Source organism: Mobula birostris, chromosome 24, assembly GCF_030028105.1.
Source record: "Mobula birostris isolate sMobBir1 chromosome 24, sMobBir1.hap1, whole genome shotgun sequence".
NCBI classification, from domain to species: domain Eukaryota; kingdom Metazoa; phylum Chordata; class Chondrichthyes; order Myliobatiformes; family Myliobatidae; genus Mobula; species Mobula birostris.
The window spans coordinates 61,863,313-61,879,164 of NC_092393.1; the positions used below are offsets into that span (position 1 = coordinate 61,863,313).

General features: G+C 41.7%; 1 protein-coding gene across 3 annotated transcripts in view; it reads left to right on the top strand.

Annotated features, from left to right (window-relative positions):
• LOC140187338 (C-Jun-amino-terminal kinase-interacting protein 4-like) overlaps nt 1-15,852 on the top strand; it is a 295,764-nt gene that overhangs the window by 170,575 nt on the left and 109,337 nt on the right. For all 3 annotated transcript variants that reach the window (XM_072242530.1, XM_072242531.1, XM_072242532.1), the window contains one exon: nt 5,652-5,802. In XM_072242530.1, the coding sequence (XP_072098631.1) occupies nt 5,652-5,802 (151 nt within the window). The remainder of the gene's footprint in view (nt 1-5,651; nt 5,803-15,852) is intronic.

Genomic DNA, 15,852 nt, shown 5'->3' on the forward strand with positions numbered 1-15,852 from the left:
AAGGAAATATCAACTTGCACTAATTATTATGAGATTCAGTGGTAATAGCAATTATGCCCCTTCAAAAGGTACCTTCATTTATTACTTAATAATTTTGTGTTGCATGGTTTTAAATTCGTAATCCTTTGAGTCAATATATTTGCTTATTGAGACCTTTCCTTCAGTTGGTCCCAGCTATTTTAGCTTTTTAAGTTGTATTTACATGGTTGCCACAGATATTCATCCATGTGTTAAAAGTGACGGGTTAGTCAAAGGATGGACAAAGGAGGCAGTGGATGTCATTTACTTGGATTTTCAGAAGGCATTTGATAAGGTGCCACACATGAGGCTGCTTAACAAGATAAAATACTGTGGCGTTACAGGAAAAATACTGGCCTGGATAGAGGAATAACTGTCAGGTAGGGGCCTTTTCTGGTTTGCTGCCAGTGACTAGCGATGTTCCTCAGGGGTCAGTATTGGGACCACTATTTTTCACATTGTTTGTCAGTGATTTGGACAATGGAATTCATGGCTTAGTGGCCATCACATAGGCAGAGGGGTAGGTGGTGCTGATGAAGCTATGTGATTGCAACAGGATGTGGACATATTGGAAGAATGGGCAAAAAAAGTGGCAGATGGAATACAGTGGGAAATGTATGATAATGAATTTTGGTAAAAGGAACAATAGTGCAGACCATTATCTAAATGGAGAGAAGGTTCAAACTTCAAAGGTGCAGAAGGACTTGGGAGTCCTCATGCAAGACCCCCAGAAGGTTAATTTACAGGTTGAGTCTGTGGTAAAGAAGGCAAATACAATGTTGGTATTTATCAAGGAAAATATAATATAAAAGCAAGGAGATAATGTGGAGGCTTTATAGGACACTAGTCAGTCTGCACTTAGAATATTGTCAACAGTCTTGGGCCCCATATCTCAGAAAGGATATAAGGTCATTGGAGAGAGTCTAGAGGAGATTTACAAGGGTGATTCTGGGAATGAAAGGGTTAACATGTGAGGAGCATTTGGCAGCTTTGGGCCTGTACTCTCTGGAATTTAGAAGACGGCAGGGGATCTCTTTGAAACCTACCGAATGTTGAAAGGACTAGATAGGGTGGATGTGGAGAGGAAGTTTCCTATGGTGGGGTATCCAGAACTAGAGGGCTCAGCCTCAAAATTGAGGGGCAACCTTTTAGAACAGAGGTAAAGAGGAATTTTTTTAGCTAGTGAGTAGTGAATCTGCCACAGACTGTGGTTGATGCTGTCTGTGGGTATATTTAAGGTGGAAATTGATAGGTCAGGGCATCAAAGGATATGGCAAGAAGGCAGGTGTATGGAGTTGAGTGGGATTAGAGATCAGCCATGATGGAATGGTGGAGCAGACTTGATGTGTTGAATGGCCTAATTCTGCTCCTGTGTCTTATGGTCTTATCATGGTTGACCCTGACCAATGGAGGGCCTCAATGTAAATAGCTTGTTGATGGTTGGGCATGATTGCTTGATTGACTGAAGGGCTGTTTCTGTTCTGTGCATCTCTGCAACTCTATAAGAATGCACCAGCAATATTTCAATTGTATGTTAGTTTTTATATGTAGCCACAAAACAACTCAATGATCATCAGTCATTGGGGAAAATATTCTTGTTGCTTCTATGTTCAGCAATGTTTTAATTTGTTAAATGAATTTAAAACTCCTTAAGGTGTTCAGTGAGAGCACACAAGCATGTGCCAGTGCTATTTTTATTAAAACATTTTTTTATTGAAAACATTTTGAAGAACCAGGGATGAATAAAAAAACTATTGCAGTAGTGCTGACTAATGTATTCGTAATATGCAGTGAACATCACCATGACTCTGTCTTCAGTGGAAATAGCTCAGTGTTCACATCAAGAACTTGGGAAGAGCTGATAATGAAACTCTCTCTCTATCAGAACAAAGTGCACACCAGCCACAGCCCTGCAGACCTTCGCACCATGCCGCCTTCATCTTATGAGAAACGGAGCACCACACGATCAAGTTTATCTATGCCTGCTGTTTCTATGCCTGATGTGAGAATTTACACACTGGATAAAAGCTTCCTTCAGTGTGCTGAGAGAATTTGGAACAGCCTTCCAGATGCTGTGGTTGGAAGCATCTGCGATGATGAGGTCCAAGCCTTCAAGAGTCGAGTGCACAAACACCTATCATCTCTGGGAGGGAAGTCACATGCTTCTTCATAAGCTATCATGAATGGGACCAGGATGGCAATGCTTGGTTGTTGGTAGGTAGGGTTAATACCTGACTTTCAAGAGCACTTGTGAGTTATGTTCCGGCTGGACTTAGTTCTTAAACTGCTGGAAAACGGTGTGGAAAGAACAGGTGCTGTTTTCTCCCGGTAGGGATTAGTTTTTAGTTCCAAGTGCTCCTGCCACGTTTTGTCACCCTGCAACCTTATCCTTCAATCTCTTTGAATTATAGAGGACAGCATGTGTATAAATGTCTCTCTCCAGCAGACTTCATCATGATCATCATGAGCCCAGTATTTCTACTATTTTTTTAATGTTTCTTAATTGTACATATGATTGTTTTGTTTTCTACCACTGAGCAGCAGTGAACCATCTGATTGGTCTATCAGAGTTCTCTTTGGAGACTAGTTGACTTGATCAGCATTTCTGATCTATTGTTCACGATTGCACTTAAAAAAAATTCACTTGTGTTGGTCAGATACTGTAGAATCTCAGTCTGATTTACAAAGTCAAATAAATCAGGCATTGAGCTCAATTAATGTACAAGTTTGGAGATTAGACTAACACGGTTTTTGAGATTGAGATACAGCATATGAGCTGACATGAATAGCATCCTGGTAAATCTCCTCAGCACCCTCTCTAGAGCTTCCACATCTTACCTATAATGACACAATCAGACCTGAATGCAATATTCCAAGTGTGGTCTAACTAGGATTTTGTAGAGCTGCAACATTACCTCACGGATCTTGAACTCAATCCTTTGACAAATAAAGGCCAATACATCAGATGCTTTCTTAACCACGGTATCAACTTGGTGCCACCGGACATGGAGTGTAAGTGGGTGCTTGATGGTCAGTGCAAGTGTCATCAATGTCATCTAACTTTGACCCTTTGAATCAATACTTTGGGTAATCAGACAATTTTTCTGAGTTTAGGAACAAAGCAAAACTTAAGACCATAAGATATAGTAGCAGAATTAGGCCATTTGGCCCATTGAGTCTGCTCCCGCCATTTTATCATGGCTGATCCAGTTTTTAATCTTAGCCCCAATCTCTTGCCTTCTCCCCGTATCCTTCATGCTCTGGCCAATCAAGAATCTATCAATCACTGCCTTAAATATACGTAAAGACTTAGCCTCACAAGCTCTTTGTGGCAAAGAATTCGACAAATTCAACATTCTCTAGCTAAAGAAATTCCTCCTAATTTCCATTCTAAAAGGATGCCCCTCCATTCAGAGGCTACGTCCTTTGGTCTTAGACTCTCCCACCATAGAAAACATCCTCTCCACATCCACTGTATCGAGCCCTTTCACCGTTCGGCAGGTTTCAGTTAGGTCATCCCTCAATCTTCTGAATTCAAGTGAATATAGGCCCAGAGCTATGAAATGCTCTTCATATGACAAGCCATTCCAGGATCCTGATCTGTCTAAGTCCTTCTGTAGCCTCTCTACTTCCTCAAAACTACCAGCCTCTTCACCTATCTTCATATCATCTGAAAAACTTTGCAACAAAGCCATCAATTCCATCACCCAAATCATTGACATAAAATGTACACAGAATCGATCCCAGCACAGACCCCTATGAATACCACTAGTCACCGGCATCCAACCAGAAAAGGCTCCCTTTATTCCCACTCTTTGCCTCCTGCCAATCAGCCACTGCATTATCCTCTTTAGTATGACTGGCTAGCTTACTTTCGTATTTCATCTTTACCTTCTTAATGACTTTCTTAGTTGGTTTTTAAAAACTTCCCTAACCTCTAACTTCCCATTAATTTTAGCCCTGTTACATGTTCTCTCTTGGGCTTTTATGTTGGCTTTGACTTCTCTTATTAGCCATGTTTGTGTCATCTTGCCTTTTGAATACTTCTTCGTCTTTGGGATGTATATATCCTGTGCCTTCCAAATTGCTTCCAGATATTTCAGCCATTGCAGCTCTGCCATCATCCCTGCCAGTGATCTTTTCAATCAATTCTGGCCAGCTCCTCTCTCATGCCTTTGTCATTCCCTTTACTCCACTGTAATACTGATACATCTGACCTTAGCTTCCCCTTCTCAGATTTCAGGGTGAATTTGATCATATTATGATCACTTTCCTGTCAGGATTCCTTTACCCTAAGCGTTCTAATTAATTCTGGTTCATTGCACAGCACTCAATTCATAATAGCTGATCCCCTTGTGGGCTCAACCATGAGCTACTCTAAAACAGACATCTCATAGGCACTCTAGAAACTACCCCTCCTGTAATCCAGCACTAACCTGATTTTCCCAATCTACCTGCATATTGAAGTCCCCCATGACTATTGTAACAATGCCCTTTTGGCATGCATTTTCTAACTCCCGTTATAATTCGTAGGCCACATCCTTACTACTGTTTGGGGGCTTGTATATAACTCCCATCATGGTCATTTTACCCTTGCAGTTCCTTAGCTTTATCCACAATGATTCAACACCTTCTGACCCTGTGTCATCTCTTTCTAATGATTTGATTGCATATTTTTACCAACAAAGCAATGGCACCCCCTCTGCCTTCCTGCCTGTCCTTTCAATACAGTGTGTATCCTTGGATGATAAGCTCCCAGCTATAATCTTAATTCAGCCACTATTCAGTGATGCCTACATCATACCTCCCAATATGCAACTGTACTACAAGTTCATCTACCTTATTTCATATACTATGCACATTCAAATATAACACTTTAAGTCCTAAATTCACCTGTTTCGATTTTGTCCGCCTTTTACGTTTTAACTCATCCTGTTGACTGTAATTATGCAGTCTCTCCTCACTATACATTGCCTCTGTTTGTAAACCAGCTACCTTATCTTCAGCACAATCACCCCCCTTTCCTACGATATTTGTTGCATTAAAATTTTGGTAGCTCAGGACACTAGTTGCACCACCTTTTGATTCCTAACTTTGAGGTCTTACCAACATCTGCCTCCACAACCTTTCCACTAACTGTTCTGGCACTCTGGTTCTCATCCCCCTGCAACTCTAGTTTAAACCCCACCGTGCAGCATTAACAAGCCTTCCCACTAGGATATTAGGCCCCTTCCAGTTCAGGTGCAAACTGTCCCATCTGTACAGGTCCTCTTTCCTGGAAGAGAGTCCAATGATCCAAAAATCTTATGCCCTCCCTCCTACACCAACTCCTTAGCCATGTATTAGTGATTATAGCTCAGCATTTAAAACCATCATCCCCTCAAAACTAATCAGTGAACGCCTCAATACCCCTTTGTGCAATTGGATCATAGATCTCCTTACTTGTATGCCCCAGTCAGTTCAGATTTGTAAACGTATCTCCTCCGCAATCTCCATCAGCACAGGAACCACAGGGATGTGTACTTAGCTCCCTGCTCTACTCGATTTACACCTATAACTGTGTGGCTAAGTACAGCTCCAACACCATGTACAAGTTTGCTGATGTGACACCTTGTTTGTTCCTTTGTAAACAGGAGGGAGCCACCGCGTTCCTTGGGTCTTTTCCCGTTACCTGGAGGGGATGTTCTCACACCAGATGCACAGAGGGAAGGAGCAGAGACACCTGGTACAGAAAACTGGAAATTCAATGACCTTAGCCAACCAAGGTCCAACACAAGCCTAAAAGTAAGATGTAAAATTATATACTGTGTATATAATACTGTGTATATATTCTGGTTGCCTCTTTTTATTCCGGAATGAGAATAGAAGTTGGGGATAAATGTCACTAACATTAAATATTATCCACTTTTTGAAAATGTAAATATGACATCAAAATAATGACATGCTTTATAATGTATGTCAAGAGGGTATAGCTATTGTTCTTTGAAAGTTGAAATGCTTGGTTTTAGGAAGCATTCTATAGTGGCATGGTAGCATAGCTCTACAGTGGCAGCAAATTGGGTTCAATTCTGCCGTTTGTAAGGAGTCTGTACATTCTCCCCGTCACTGGGTGCTCCAGTTTCCACCAACATTCCGAAGATATACAGGTTAGAGGTAGTGAGTTGAGAGCATGCTATGTTGGCACCAGAACTCCAGCAAAACTTGTGGACTGCTCCCAGCACATCCTTGGACTGTGTTGGTTATTGACGCAAATGACATAATTCATTGTATCTTTCAATGTACATGTGACAAGTAAAACTAATCTAATTTAAAGCAAAACCTAAGTTGGTAAAATGTGAATTGGATACAGAATAAATGCCTTCAGTCCATTTCTCTTTATTATCTCCAAATAATTGCCTTCAAACAGCTTTTGAAATAAGATGGGCTATTTCTTCCTATAATTATGGCCACTTTAGCTGTGGGCCATTGCTTCATATGAATAGATAGTTTTTTTTAATATTTTAAATTTTGAATTAGAATTGCTTTATTGTTGTCACAAGTACAGAAATGCATCGAAAAGCTTGCATAATGTTCATGCAGATCATCACACAATGTTTTGAGGTAGAACAAGGTAAAACAATAGCAATATTCTCTATAGAGAGGAATAAATAGTCAATGTTTCGGGCTGAGAACTTCATCAAGTCTAAGCTAAAGAAGTAACCGAATGTAGAATAAAGCTACAGAGAAAGTGCAGTGCTGATGTCCAGCATTTGTTGCCCATCTCTAACTGGTCTTGAGAAAATGGTGTTGCTCCAATTCTTAAAAGTATTATGATGGAGGGAAGGTAAGAGAATTTTTTGCCCTAATGATTTTTATTGTTTTTTACTTTGCTGTCTTCATCATGAGAATACTGCCTTGAAACTGCATTACTGTTACTAGTCTTTGATTTGAATTGAATTTGCAACTTACTCAGTCGGGTCATGGTGTTATAATCCAATCTGTGTTTTGTAATAAGCAAGGTTAGTTTTAGAACTCGCTCACCTATCAATTAACAGGGTACTGATTGAATTGCTGATTTCCCCAGGATAATATCGACTTTCCCTTTTGAACTATTTTGGATCTGGATCTTCAACTCTATTTCTTAGTTTATGAATGATATATTGGTGGACTTGACCTACACGTATTTATCAGTACCTTTGTTCAGTTGTACAAGTGCAGCAGCTGGCTTTGGCACCTTGCATGCATAAGTGCAGGCTGCTGTTGTATGCTGCAATTTTGGATTTTAAAAATTGCAGATCCAAGTTTTGGCAGCTGAGTGATTTTTCTGCTTTCCTTCATTTGCATTAGTTTGTTCAGGTATTTTTGTTTTCCAAACCCCTTCCCCTGCCCCCTCAGCCCCACCCCTGACCCCTTTCCTATTCTTGCTCAGGGTAGATCACATACTTTCAGTGGCAAGGGAACCTTGAGGAGCTGAGTGGCCTCTGCCTGCTCCTGTTTTCTTGTGTTTCTCTCTTGCCCTGCTCAGACTCAACTGATCTTTTACCCTGGGGCATGGAAGAAGTAGTCTAGTGAGCTAGAAACTGCTGACCTGACTCAAGCCTGACAAGATCTTGCTGTCTGCAACTTTTGGGTTTGTTGCATCAAGAACTGAGGAGCTTTGCTTAAGTCAGATTAGCTCAGTGATTTATAATTTGGTGCCCTGTCCTCTATAATTGCACAGATGCTTGGAATTTCGCTAATGGTGGAGAGGCATTATCTGAGCAGGTGCTTGTTCGTCCATCATTTTACGTCGATGAGGACCTTGACACCATTATGATGGTGTCGAGACTAGCGCGTGATTTGGATTTAAGTGAGGGAGAGTTGCGCAGCGTCAGCTTCACTCTCTCTTCCCAATTCCCATCTGGATCCAGTGGCAAGACAGAGTCTAGACGGCTGGAGATGGGACTAGACGCAATGGATGACCAGGACATCTTCTGTGTCTTGTCCTGCTCTACGCGTTCCACGACGCTTGCAGAGACCACCTTCTTGACTGTTGGACCTTCCATTGGTCTCGTCCGCTCAATCCGCCGGAGTCTGTCTTCTCATGCTGGGATAGACAACTTCCTATCTCACCGAGGGTTTGAGACCCGTCGGCTACCCTCACCTGGTTTAGCTGGCTTGCCGAAGCCATTGCCCGGGGTGTGGCCGCTGTCGCATGCAAGCAGCTACGGGGAGCCACAGGTGAGAGCTGAGTGCCAGGTGGGGACCAAAGGTGGACTAACCGCCTTGAAAAGGACGCGACATGTTCCCCCACCAGAGGTGCTACCCCTTCCTGACACCCCATACACCTGAGCAGGTATATCCAGCCAGGCACCAGGAGTAGATACAGTCAAAGCATGCAGTAAGATCCGACGAGAGGCAGCTTGAGCTCAGGAGGCCTGCAGGACTGAAAATCAATTAGTTTGATTGGATGGATAAAGGAAAGAGGAAAAAAGAAAGTTGAATTGGGGTAATACAATGTTTATAGCATAGAAAGAGTCCATTACCACCTCTCCACCAGAGTTCCATCCGTACTATTTCTCCACATGCTCCATAGATTTTTCCTCACCATACATTTATCCATTTCTATCTTGAAACCCCCAGTGGCATCATGGGCTCTAGCCTCCCCACCATCGAGGACATCTTCAAATAGTGATGCCCCAAGAAGGCAGCATCCATCGTGAAGGATCTTCATCATCTAGGACATGTCCTCTTCTCATTACTACCACCAGGGAGGAGGTACAGGACTGTACTCAGGTGCAGTCAATGAGCTTCTTTCCCTCTGCCATCAAATTTCTGAATGGACCATGAACATCACCTCACTATTTTCCTGTCTTTTTGTATTACCTATTTTTTTTTATATTTCCTATTGTAACTTATCCATTGTGTAATATTTTTACGTATTACACTGTTATCTCTGCTGCAAAACAATAATTGCATGACATATGCCAGTGATAATAAACCTGATTACAATTTTGAACCAGTCTCCTTCACATTTTCATGAGCACTCCAGATAACAATCATCTGCTGCATTATGTAGAGGTCATTGTTTTTCCTCTTCTCACTATTAGTTCTCTTTCTCTTTAGTTTTTTTAAAATCTGTGACCTCTGGAACTTGAATCCTGCTCCAGGTGGAGAGTATTTCTATATTAACTCTGCCCAGATCACTGATTTTATGTGCTGTTATCAATCTTCCCTCTTCTTTCTCCAAAGGAAGCAGTACCAGCCTCTCTCTTGTATTCTTGGTCTCTGGTATATATGATTATATTTATTCTCAAAAATCTTTCCTAGACTCTCTCTGATATCTTCATATCATTTCCAGATTGAGGTAACCAGATATTAACATATTGCTCCTGTTGAGGCTCACCCAGTTATTTTATATTCAGCATGATTTGGATGACGGCATTGATGGCTTTGTGGCCAAGTTTGCGGACAATATGAGGATAGGTGGAGGGGCAGGTACAAACCCCATTTCCAGAAAAGTTGGGATATTTTCCAAAATGCAATAAAAACAAAAATCTGCGATATGTTAATTCACGTGAACCTTTATTTAACTGACAAAAGTACAAAGAAAAGATTTTCGATAGTTTTACTGACCAACTTAATTGTATTTTGTAAATATATTCAAATTCAGAATTTGATGGCTGCAACACACTCAACAAAAGTTGGGACAGAGGCATGTTTACCATTGTGTTACATCACCTTTCCTTTTAATAACATTTTTTAATCGTTTTGGAACTGAGGATACTAATTGTAGTAGATTTGCAATTGGAAATTTTGTCCATTCTTGCTTGATATAAGACTTCAGCTGCTCAACAGTCCGTGGTCTCCGTTGTCTGATTCTCCTCTTCATGATACGCCATACATTTTCAATAGGAGATAGATCTGGACTGGCAGCAGGCCAGTCAAGCACACGCACTCTGTGTCTACAAAGTGACGCTGTTGTAGCCTGTGCAGAATGTGATCTGGCATCGTCCTGCTGAAGTAAGCATAAAATAAGAGATGTCGCCTTGATGGCAACATATGTCTCTCTCAATCCCTAATATACGCCTCATAGTCAATGGTACCTTCACATACATGCAACTCACCTATGCCGTGGGCCACTGATGCACCCCCATACCATCACAGATGCTGGCTTTTGCACCTTTCGCTGATAAAAATCTGGATGGTCGTTTTCATCTTTGGCACGGAGAACTCGACACCCATTTTTTCTGAAAACTATCTGAAATGTGGACTCATCTGACCACAGCACATGGTTCCACAGTCTTTCAGTCCATCTGAGATGAGCTCGGGCCCAGAGAACTCGCTGACGTTTCTGCATAGAGTTGATGTATGGCTTCCTCCTTGCGTAATATAGTTTCAAGTTGCATTTCTGGATGCAGCGACGGACTGTGTTGAGTGACAATGGTTTTCCGAAGTACTCCCGAGCCCAGGTGGCTATAATTGTCACAGTAGCGTGGCGGTTTCTTAGGCAGTGCCGCCTGAGGGCTCAAAGATCACGCGCATTCAGCAGTGGTTTCCAACCTTGCCCTTTACGTGCTGAGATGTCTCTGAATTCTCTGACTCTTTTCACAATATTATGTACTGTAGATGTTGAAAGACCTAAATTCTCTGCAATCTTGCGTTGAGAAATGTTCCTTTTAAACTGACTAACAATTCTCTCACTAATTTTGGCACAAGGGGGTGAGCTACAACCCATCCTTGCTTGCAAAGACTGAGCCTTTGATGGACGTTACTTTTATACCCAGCGATGATACCTCACCTGCTACCAATTAGTCTGCTTAATGTGGAGTCTTCCAAACCGGTGTTACTTGAATATTCTGTGCACTTTTCAATCTTATTTTAACTCTGTCCCAACTTTTGTTGAGTGTGTGCAGCCATCAAATTCTAAATTTGTGTATGTTTACAAAATACAATTAAGTTGGTCACTAAAACCATTGAAAATATTTTCTTATGCCTGGCCTTCTGCGTTCACCAGCAACTTTGATGTGTGTTTCTTGAACTTCCAGCATCTGCAGAATTCCTGTTGTTTGAAAATATTTCCTTTGTACTTTTGTCAGTTAAATAAAGGTTCACATGAATGAACATATCACAGATTTTTGTTTTTATTGCATTTTGGAAAATATCCCAACTTTTCTGGAAATGGGGTTTGTAGTTTTGAGGAAGCGGAGAGGTTGCAGAAGGACTTAGACAGATTAGGAGAATGGGTTAAGAAATGGCAGATGGAATACAGTGCCCAGAAGTGTATGCTCAAGTACTTTGGCAGAAGAAATAAAAGTGTAGACTGTTTTCTAGATGGAGAAAATTCAAAACTCTGAGATGCAAAGGGACTTAAGACTCCTTGTTCAGGATTCCCTATAAGTTAATTTGCAGGTTGAGTCTGTGTGAGGAAGGCAAATACAATGTTAGCATTCATTTTGAAAGGACTAGTATATAAAGTAAGGATGCAATGTTGAGGCTTTATAAAGCATTGGTGAGGCCTCACTTGGAGAATTCTGACCCTTATCTCAGAAAGGATGTACAGGTACTGACATTGGGCAGGCTTCAGAGGAGATTAATGAAAATGATTCCGGGATTGTCATATGAGGAACATTTGATGACTCAGGGCCATTGCTGACTGGAATTCAGAAGAATGAGGGGTGGCCTCATTGAAACCTATCGAATGTTGAAAGGCCTTGATAGAGTGGATGTGGAGAGGATGTTTCCTACAGTAGGAGAGTCTCAGACCAGAGGACACAATCTTAAGATAGAGGGGCGTCCATTTAGAACAGAGAGGAGGAGGAATTTCTTTCGCCAGAGAGTGGTGAATCTGTGGAATTCATTGCCACAAGCGGTTGTGGAGGCCAAATCATTAGGTATGTTTAAAGTAGAGATTGATAGATTATTGATTAGTCAGGGCATGAAGGGATATGGAGAGAAGGGAGGAGATTGGGGCTGAGATGGAAAATGGATCAGCCATGATGAAATAGCAGAGCAGACTTGATGGGCCAAATGGCCTAATTCTGCTCCTACATCTAATGGGCTTATGGTCTTGTGATTTACCTGATTTTATACTCTACCAACAAAGCCCAGAATTATGTATGCCAAATTAACCACTTCAACTTGCCCAGCAGCTTTCCCATGACTCCTGCACCCCCTTTGAAACTATATCCTTTGTTCTAATATTGCCTCTCTTCATTTAACTTGGCAAAATCCACCACCTTGCAGATCTTTGCATTAAACTTCATCATATATTCATTACTACATTAACTTCATCATTATACTCCCATTTCACCAACATATTGATATCCTGCTACAATTTATCACTATGCCGTCAGTACTTGTGGGCATTTGTAAGTGTAGTAATTATGACTTGTATCCTTGAGCCTAGATCATTAAGATAGGCCAAAAGAAAACTAATGAACCTTGGGGAATGCCACATTTACCTCCCTCCGTTTCTGAGAAGACAGCCACTCAGCAATACTCAGGTACTTTGCCAACTCTATATCCATGTGATCCATTTGCCCTGAATGAATCCATAATTAAAACATTTTCCTCCCGGTATCAAATGATTTTGTCCCAGATCAGTGTTTCTAAAGGTTTTCCCACCACTAAAGTTAAACAAACTGGCCTGTAGTTGTTCATCCTTAATGCCCTTTTTGAACAAGGAATAATTAGAAGCCATAGAAAAACTACAGCACAGAAACAGGCCTTTTGGCCCTTCTTGGCTGTGTCGAACCATTTTCTACCTAGTCCCACTGACCTGCACATGGACCATATCCTTCCATACACCTCCCATCCATGTATCTGTCTGATTTATTCTTAAATGTTAAAAAAGAACCCGCATTTACCACCTCATCCGGCAGCTCATTCCATACTCCCACCACTCTCTGTGTGAAGAAGCCCCCTCTAATGTTCCCTTTAAACTTTTCCCCCCTCACCCTTAACCCATGTCCTCTGGTTTTTTTCTTCCCTTTCCTCAGTGGAAAAAGCCTGCTTGCATTCACTCTATCTATACCCATCATAATTTTATATACCTCTATCAAATCTCCCCTCATTCTTCTATGCTCCAGGGAAAAAAGTCCTAACCTATTCAACCTTTCTCTGTAACTGAGTTTCTCAAGTCCCGGCAACATCCTTGTAAACCTTCTCTGCACTCTTTCAACCTTATTTATATCCTTCCTGTAATTTGGTGACCAAAACTGAACACAATGCTCCAGATTCGGCCTCACCAATGCCTTATACAACCTCATCATAACATTCCAGCTCTTGTACTCAATACTATGATTAATAAAGGCCAATGTACCAAAAGCTCTCTTTATGACCCTATCTACCTGTGACGCCACTTTTAGGGAATTTTGTATCTGTATTCCCAGATTCCTCTGTTCTACTGCACTCCTCAGTGCCTTACCATTAACCCTGTATGTTCTACCTTGGTTTGTCCTTCCAACGTGCGATACCTCACACTTGTCTGTATTAAACTCCATCTGCTATTTTTCAGCCCATTTTTCCAGCTGGTCCAAGTCCCTCTGCAGGCTCTGAAAACCTTCCTCACTGTCTACTACACCTCCAATCTTTGTATCATCAGCAAATTTGCTGATCCAATTTACCACATAATCATCCAGATCATTGATATAGATGACAAATAACAATGGACCCAGCACTGATCCCTGTGGCACACCACTAGTCACAGGCCTCCACTCGGAGAAGCAATTCTCTACTACCACTCTTTGGCTTCTTCCATTGAACCAATGTCTAATCCAATTTACCACCTCTCCATGTATACCTAGTGACTGAATTTTACTAACTAATCTCCCATGTGGGACCTTGTCAAAGGCCTTACTGAAGTCCATGTAGACAACATCCACTGCCTTCCCTTCATCCACTTTCCTGGTAACCTCCTCGAAAAACTCCAATAGATTGGTCAAACATGACCTACCATGCACAAAGCCATGTTGACTCGCCCTAATAAGTCCCTGTCTATCCAAATGCTTGTAGATTCTGTCTCTTAGTACTCCCTCCAATAACTTACCTAATACCGATGTTAAACTTAATTTCCCGGATTACTTTTCGATCCTTTTTTAAGCAACGGAACAACATGAGCCACTCTCCAATCCTCCGGCACCTCACCTGTAGACAGCGACATTTTAAATATTTCTGCCAGGGCCCCTGTAATTTCAACACTAGTCTCCTTCAAGGTCCGAGGGAACACCCTGTCAGGTCCGGGGGATTTGTCCACTTTAATTTTCCTCAAGACAGCAAGCACCTCCTCTTTTTCAATCTGTACAGTTTCCATGATCTCACTACTTGTTTCCCTTAATTCCATAGACTTCATGCCAGTTTCCTTAGTAAATACAGACGCAAAAAACCTATTTAAGATCTCCCCCATTTCCTTTGGTTCCGCACATAGCCGACCACTCTGATCTTCAAGAGGACCAATTTTATCCCTTACAATCCTTTTGCTCTTAATATACCTGTAAAAGCTCTTTGGATTATCCTTCACTTTGACTGCCAAAGGCAACCTCATGTCTTCTTTTAGCCCTCCTGATTCCTTTCTTAAGTATTTTCTTGCACTTCTTATACTCCTCAAGCACCTTATTTACTCCCTGTTTCCTATACATGTCATACAACTCCTTCTTCTTCTTTATCAGAGTTGCAATATCCCTTGAGAACCAAGGTTCCTTATTCCTATTCATTTTGCCTTTAATCCTGACAGGAACATACAAACTCTGCACTCTCAAAATTTCTCCTTTGAAGGCTTCCCACCTACCTATCACACCTTTGCCAGAGAACAACCTGTCCCAATCCATGCTTTTTAGATCCTTTCTCATTTCTTCAAACTTGGCCTTCTTCCAGTTCAGAACCTCAACCCTAGGACCAGATCTATCCTTGTCCATGATCAAGTTGAAACTAATGGTGTTATGATCACTGGAACCAAAGTGCTCCCCTGCACAGACTTCTGTCACTTGTCCTAACTCGTTTCCTAACAGGAGATCCAATATTGCATCCCCTCTAGTTGGTCCCTCTATATATTGATTTAGAAAACTTTCCTGAACACATTTTACAAACTCTAAACCATCTAGACCCCTAACAGTATGGGAGTCCCAATCAATATATGGAAAAGTAAAATCCCCTACCACCACAACTTTATGTTTCCTGCAGTTGCCTGCTATCTCTCTGCAGATTTGCTCTTCCAATTCTCGTTGACTATTGGGTGGTCTGTAATACAATCCCACTAATGTGGCCATACCTTTCCTGTTTCTCAGCTCCACCCAGAAGGACCCAGTAGACAAGCCCTCTAATCTGTCCTGCCTGAGCACTGCTGTAATATTTTCCCTGACAAGCAATGCTACTCCCCCACCTTTCATTCCTCTGCCTCGATCACATCTGAAACATCGGAACCCTGGAATATTAAGCTGCCAGTCCTGCCCCTCCTGTAGCCAAGTTTCACTAATTGCTATAACGTCATAATTCCACGTGTCAATCCACGCCCTCAACTCATCCGCCTTCCCTGCAATACTCCTAGCATTGAAATATATACACCTCAGAAGATTTTTACCACCACTCACAACCTTTCTATTAGCGGATTTGCTTGAACTTTTAACATCATTTATTTTCACCCCAGCCACACTGTCAACTCTGGCACTCTGGTTCCCATCCCCCTGCATATCTAGTTTAAAGCCTCCCCAAAAGCATTAACAAACCTCCCTGAAAGGATATTGGTCCCCCTGTAGTTCAAGTGTAACCCGTCTCTCTTGTACAGGTCCCACCTGCCTCAGAAGAGATCCCAATGATCCTGAAATCTGAAACCCTGCCCCCTACACCAGTTCCTCAGCCACTTGTTCATCCTCCAGAGCA